The sequence below is a fragment of the Camelus ferus genome, chromosome 23, assembly GCF_009834535.1.
Source record: "Camelus ferus isolate YT-003-E chromosome 23, BCGSAC_Cfer_1.0, whole genome shotgun sequence".
Lineage (NCBI taxonomy): Eukaryota > Metazoa > Chordata > Mammalia > Artiodactyla > Camelidae > Camelus > Camelus ferus.
Window position 1 is genome coordinate 15,662,639 of NC_045718.1, and position 7,280 is coordinate 15,669,918.

At 43.1% G+C, this 7,280-nt stretch overlaps 1 protein-coding gene across 4 annotated transcripts in view; it reads right to left on the reverse strand.

The window, feature by feature from the left end:
• Positions 1-5,275, reverse strand: part of DSTYK (dual serine/threonine and tyrosine protein kinase) — a 47,884-nt gene extending 42,609 nt beyond the window's left edge. The window contains exon 1 of one of the 4 annotated variants that reach the window (XR_004314771.1): positions 4,838-5,275. Coding sequence is in view for 2 of the 4 variants with exons in the window: in XM_014557250.2 (XP_014412736.2) it covers positions 4,838-5,102 (265 nt within the window). In the remaining 2 variants the exon portion in view is untranslated. The remainder of the gene's footprint in view (positions 1-4,837) is intronic. The other 3 variants (XM_014557250.2, XM_014557252.2, XM_032467012.1) reach the window with 3 other exon arrangements.
• Positions 5,276-7,280: the final 2,005 nt, after the last annotated feature.

Consider the following 7,280-nt stretch of genomic DNA (forward strand, 5'->3'; position numbering starts at 1 on the left):
AACCCTCATGTTTCAAGTTCCTAATCTAATGTTTACTAAGTACATCCATACAAACACACTCAGATGCCACATATGTTTAGTACTAACCATGTGCCTGTGCTAAGTGCTTTAATGTACACTATCTCTAAATGTCACAACAACTTTGTGAGGAAGACATTAGCACTCCCATTCTATTTCTTTATTTAGATATAATTCACATATCATAAAATCCATCCTTTTGAAATTTATAATTTATCGGTTTCTAGTATATTCACAAAGTTGTACAACCATGACAACTGTCTAATTCCAGAACATTTTTATTCACCAGAAAGAAACCCCATACTCGTTAGCAGTTATTTCTCATTTCCCTCTCTCCCTGTCCCCTGGCAATCATTAATCTACTTTCTGTCTTTATGAATATGCCTATACTGGACATTTCAAATAGATTGGCTCACCCAATATGTGGCATTTTGTATCCCTCCCATTTTACATATAAAGAAACCAAGACTTTAACAGGTTAAGTAACTTGCCCCAAGTTACACAGTTAATAAGGTGCTGAACTTGAAGAGCTCAGGTCTGATTCAAATGCTTGCACTTGCTTTTCACTATTATATGCTGCTTCCAGACAGGAAGAAAACTGAGAGAAAGTGAAAGTTTTAGACATTCTTGGGGAAATGGGGTTTTGCTCATCGAAGGTAATAAAACTAATAAATGAAGAGCAATTATAGCACCATCTCTGCTAAGCTGAAATGTTGAGGCAGCTCTTCTAAATAGATTCTGGCAAACCCATGAAAGCACACCCATCCCAGTCTCTGGCTGTTTTAGCCCACAACTTCTCTCCGCCCCTCAGCCCCAAGAAGATGGCAATTATAAGAAACCAGTGGGTAAAGATTCTCCTCTCTCCCAATTTTCTGTCCCTTCCCCAGATGTCACTCTACCACTTGAATTGTATTATCCATGCAAATTTCAGTCTGACGACTCCAAGAGAAATGTCTATTTTAAATAAGTGCCCTACAGAGAACTATGTTCAATACCTTGTAATAACCTTTAATGAAAAAAATATGACAATGAATATATGGATGTATATGCATGACTGGGACATTGTGCTGCACACCAGAAACTGACACATTGTAACTGATGGTACTTCATTTAAAAAAAGAGAGCGAGAGAGAAATAAATAACAAATAAGTGCCCCAGTGCTTTTTGTCTCCTTTTTTAATTTGGGCAACCAGTTTATACTAGGTGTGACCAAAAGAGGGTGACGGATGTTGGAGAAACTAAGCTGTTAGCGAACCAAAGCCAAAGAAAGCTATAAAAACCTAAGAATTGTAACTCACATAAAATGCCTACAATCTAGCCATACCTTGGCTTTTTCCGATTTTTCTGCTTTAAGTGTTGTATATGTATATGGTTGAGATTACATTACACCTTCCCAGGGGGCCAAGTTCAGGTCTTCCTAATCTTTTTTATCCCTTATCCAACATAAACAAACAGGTGCACGGTAATGATGATAATTATAATTTTTTTTCTTTCTTAAGAGAGAAGTATAGAAGGGGAAGACTGATCTCCATTAACCCAAGACCAAGGCCAATGTTTTATTCGCCTCGTTGGCCCTCATAAGCAGTACTCAAATGTTTACTGAATAATAATAGCTAATACTTACCCAGCACCTTACCAGGCACTGTTCTAAGCACACATATTAACTCCCAACAACCCTTGAGGCAAGTACCATTATTATAATCCCCACTTCCAGGTGAGGATACTGTGGCACAGTGCAGTTGGGATTTGCCCAAGGTCACTCACTTAATAAGAGTGGAAGCAGGCATGGAGGAACGGAGCACAGCCCAGAGCATTCTAACTAGACACATTTGAGTCATTCCAATTTCTTAAAATTGAGAGGTTTATGACACACAGCAAAAGCCAGGAACTCTACTAGATCATAAAGCAAAAAAATACTTTACTCTCTGCTACTTTGTAATACTCCATACTGACTGTCTTCAGAAGTGCTTTATCTCATTATTTTGGAACCCTCTGGCAAAGGAAAACCATCTGAAAATTTCTCTCATCCCCTATGGTTAAGTGAAAAGAAGGCCAATGATCTGGGAAGAAAAGGAGGAACTGAATCAAGGAAACTTCACGTATAATTCAGTTTTTCCCTTATAGGCCAAGCTACTCTCATTTTACAGTTCTATTCCACCTACTTTTCAATTTCTAAAACATCACGTCCGGGGAGGGTATAGCTCAAGTGGTAGAGCACATGCTTAGTATGCACGAGGTCCTGGGTTCAATCTCCAGTACCTCCGTTAAAGATAAATAAACCTAATTACCTTCCCCCTCTGCCAAAAAAAAAAAAAAACTAATATAATGTGATAATAAATACATAATAAATTAAAATATTTTTAAAAGAAACTTAAAAATAATAAAATAAAACATCATGTATGTTACATACTCTCTACACGGCCCCCAGTGAATTCAAAACTGTCAGAATTAAGAAGGCAACCTGGTGGGGTGGGTGGTCCTTCCCCTCTTTCGTGGTTAAAAGGGAAATTAAAAAAAATTTAAAATTAATCCATGATCATCAGTTGCTCAAATACCATACTACATCCAACCTAGAAGTCACTCCCATTTTGATAAGATGATTAAAACCTTCTAGAGGTTTGTTAGGTTAAGAATCGAGTGTTCCTTCACTTAACATTCCAAATTCCTATTAATCAGAAACCAACATTCAGAAAAGAGAGTTGAGACACTCTGAATGCACTTGACCTTGCAAAGATAGTCTGTAAAGGGAGAGAACAAGAAAGAGCTTAGTTGTCTTTTAAGAGTGATTTCTACTTTCTAACACAATCACCAAAACCGCTGGGAAAACGGCAACCCCAAAGTATACATAGCAAACGCCATCTCACTCATTTTTCCTGACGCTCCTTTTCACCTTCAAAGAGAAAATTCTCCTGAAAGGAACACATTTTATGGAACAAAATCAAATGGCTCCCAGTACTGTCATCTATATCCTCCCTTGGTTTTATTTTGGAGGGACAGAGACTCCAGTCGGTGAAGAGAGTTAAATACGCAAAGATTAGTCCATGATGCACTCAACTAGAAAAGCCAATGAGGCAAAATACAAAGGTGCATTTGTATTTCTCAAGTTGGCTTTTAAAGAATAAAAACAAGAGATAACTAAGGTGCCTTGAAAACCTCCATCTCTCTGAGGTGAATCTACTTGATTTTTTTTTTTCAGTAGTAATTCTAAAATCAAGTTGTTATAAAGTTACAGCAATAGAGGGCTTTTCTAGACTAGCCATAAGAAAAACTTGTGAGCAGGGAAAGCCGCTGGAAAGCACTGCTGAGAGAAAGGGTGAAAGTACACATTCTGGGATCATCTCTGAAAACATCAGCCCTCCTCACCAGTTGTTTTTCGACAGCCTCACAGAAATCAGTCTATGGGCCCATTTTAAGAACAGCGTATCTCTGGGCATAAGATGTCAAAAATCACAACTTCAGAAAAGCTAGTCATCCCCACCTCCTCCCATTTATCCCTTGAGGTAAAATAAAAGCCTTTTTATTTACATCCAGGCCAACTGAATGGAATAGCATCACTCAGAATCTTCTTTATTTATATCACCATTTCTGGAGTCTCAGGCAAATTCAGAATATTAAACATACAACTCTGGAAAAACATAGGGCCCAACACACAAACTCTGAAAAGTTTTAACAATTCATTGCATTCTGAGCCTCATGATCGAATTTGCTGTCAGCATCTCAATTAGTGTTTCTAATTAGTTGTATCAGAATCCCTACCAATGGTTTGGGTTTAGATTGTGAGGACCCACCCACTAGACCTACTCAATGAATCTGTGGGATCTAGACTGAGATATCTTTTATTTTAATTAAATTTAATACACACTTTAGGTGGAGACTCACTCAATGAAACCCACTGACTTCTTTGCTATGTTGTCCCAAGGTTATCTGTCTACATAGGATGCCAGTCCCTTCTCCCATCCAACCTAAGTTGTTTCCTAATCAGATGAAGGAGTTAACAAACCTTCCAGTTCCCCACCAACAGCAGTTTAAGAGGAAGCAAGAAATTGGGAAAGGTCAAAGACCCTGCAAGATTTTAAGTGCTTTAGGGCCTCTATCACATCCTAGAGAGAATTATGTTGTCTCAGGACCAAAAAAAGGATCCTTTCTCTAACCTCTTTACCATAAGCACAAGCCACATCTCTAGCAATTGCCTGGCACCCATCAGGTATTTCATTTAGCGACCCCAACCCCATTTAGAGGATGTTCTTTACTTCTTCAGAGTTGTCTCATGATTGATGTAAATACATTTCACATACATAATCAAACACACATGCACAACACACACACACACACACACACACAAATCCACTACAGTTCCGTGGCCTCCTAGGGCTCCGGGGTGGCCCTGCCTACCGCCCCTCTTCCACTTTCCATTCCTCCATCCCTAAACTGGGGTTCTGACCATTACTGCTCGCCCCCCAATTCAGAGCAACTTTCCCCACTCCTAAGCTTAACCTCCGCCCTCTTCAAACTGGGGCCCTCCGCGCTCCCGCCCGCGCACAGCCGGCTCCCCCGGATCCCGCTCCTAGAGCTCCGGCCTCCGGGCGCCCCTTGACCCCTGGTCCCCGCCGGCAGAGTCGCTGGCGCCCCTCTCCTCCCCCACCCGGAGGGATGCCCTCCCACGGCATCTCGGATCGGATCGGCCCAGGCCCGGGGGCCCCGCCACGCGGCCCTTCTTCCACTTTCCGCCTCTCCCCGGGGTTGTTTTGCAGGGGCAGGGGTGCGGTCCACCCTCTAGTTTGCCTCTCCAGCCTGCCTCTCTGGCGGCTACCCTCCTTACCCGCCTGCAGCCCGATCTCGGCGACATCGCCGGCAGGGCCGCGCTCGGCCCCGCCGCCGTCCGTGGGGGAGGAGGGACAGCTGTGGTTGTGGGAGCCCTTGATGTCGCGGAAGAACTTCTGGGTCTCGCGCAGGTTCTGTCTCAGCCGTCCCAGGTAGCGGCGGTAGCGGCCGAAGCTCCGGCACAGTTCGCGGACCATTCCGCCGCCTCCGGGGCCGGGACCCGAGACTGGCTCGCTCCCCCACCGCACCCCGTCGCCCTCCATCTCCTCAGCCTGCTCTGTCTTCGCGTCTCGGTCCCCGGCCCTCTGGCCCGGTTCCCCTCCTTCCGCCCCCCCAGTGCTTAAGGCAGGAGGAATCCGCCTCCTGACGCCCCCGCCTGCAGTCGCCCGGGCTCCCAACCTCCGTCACCGCCGTTGAAAACAAACCAAGCCGCAGTGCGCCGCGAACGGAACCTTTCTCTTCACTATCCAGAGGAGTGGGGGGAAGGATCGCCGGAGCACCGCGTCATTGCGAGGTCTCCTGGGACTTGTAGTCTGGGCTGGAGCCGAGCTCCAAAACCTGGAGGTTGTAGGTGCGACTGATAACCCCTTTGGTATAAATCTCACCCAGAGCTCACTAGCTCTCCTGATTTAAAAACATGTTCCTACTCCTTACAGAATTGTCCCTAAGGAGATAGAGGAGCTGCAGAATCCGGGCGCCCGAAGTGGGGTGCTTTACCGAAATCAGAGGGAAAGATCTTAACAGAAAAGGAAGGAAACAAGACCGGGACCAGTACTATCTCCATGGCTACCCTAAATGGTTCTCACTTTCCGATACAAGTAGATACTGGGGAACCAGCTAAAAATACCATGGACGTAGGGAAACCCCTTGTGTTTGCATTGCATCCTCCTTTTCCGACTCTCCTTCTCCAGATGTGGAAAAGGGAGATGTGAAATGAGCGTTGAAGAGCTTTAAACAGAAGTTCACTCGATCTGTTGCAGAGAGAGCGAGCTGGGTAAGGGGAAGTTGAGGTTAGTAGCCTTCCAAACCAGTTCTGATTATCTTGGCTTCTGCTAATACGGAAGACTTTTAGTGACACGAACTGTCACGGAGCCCTGGACACAATTATGAAGGAAATGACAACCACCTCTTTTTCACCTCCTGTTTTCTTTCTCTTCTTCTCCAGGCACCAAGCCCTCCTGTCTTTCTTGCTGTGGAAAGACCGTATCTTCCACTCAGGCCAGATTTCTTTTGCAACAGCTAGTTACTGTACTTCCTCAACTGAATTTAAAGAGGAGACTTGAGTTTGAAACTTTCCCAGTGCCCTACCTTGAGAGCTGTGAAGTAAGAGTTTAGACTAGTTAATCTTTAATTTTGTAAGTTTTGCTTCAAAATGTTCCGTTCTGTCTCCCAATCTCTCATCCCCTGAGTGCACGTGCTCTTAGCTAAGTGATGTTGTGATAACGGGGTTCATTCAGTGTAAAATATGAAGGCTCTACCTGTCCGGGGGCTTTTAGCATTTTGTAAAAAGGGGTTGCTGGTTCACATGAATCTCTACTTGGTAAATGGGTGTGAAGGCTGCCTTTTAGGAGGAACCTCAAATTCCTTCTCATGTGTTTCCTCCCTTTTACTTGCTCACATATTCTCCTCAGGTCACTCTTCATCTTTGCAAGACCCCCATGCAACCCCTAAAAGGCTCAGTGAAACAGAAATGAAAATACAAAATGAAAAGTTTAATACAAGATGGTTGATACTATTTAAAAGAAGTGCTATAATAAAGCAATGTGTGATGATTTGCCACACACAGTAACTTCTAGCAAAGGAGATCAGAGGAGAGAGTACTTGGGCTGGAGTTGTCCAGAAAAGGAATTGGGAATTAGTATCTTGAAGAAGGAGTGGAATGTGGATAAGTGGAAATAATCAGGGAGGGCATTCTGTCAGGTGGAGCTTATCCTTTTAAAAACTACTCATTAGTTCTTTATATTATTTTTAAAGTAAATAATGTAGGACTGTGGTGTAAAATTCAAATGGCACAAAAGGTATGCAAGGGAGAACTAAGTCTTCCTTCTCCCTGTCTCCCAGTCACTTAGATCCCCTCCCAGGAGGTAACTACTGTTGCAGATATAGATACTATATAAATATGTATTTTTAAACGCAAATGATAGCATACTATTCTTACTCTATTCTGCCCTTACAGATTCTTCCACACCAGAACATAAAGATCTGCCTCATCTTTTTTCACTGTGCATATACTACCATATGAATTGAGGTTTTTATATAACAAGTCCTGTATTGATCGAACTTTAGTTTTGTGCAGTCTTTGGGTATTATGAATAATGGTGCAGTAATTAACCTCCTACATACATAATTTTTTTGTTTGCTTTTTGGGGTTTTTTTGGGGGGGGAAGTGGGTTATTTATTTATTTTTTTTTAATAGAGGTTATTTATTTATTTATTTTTAA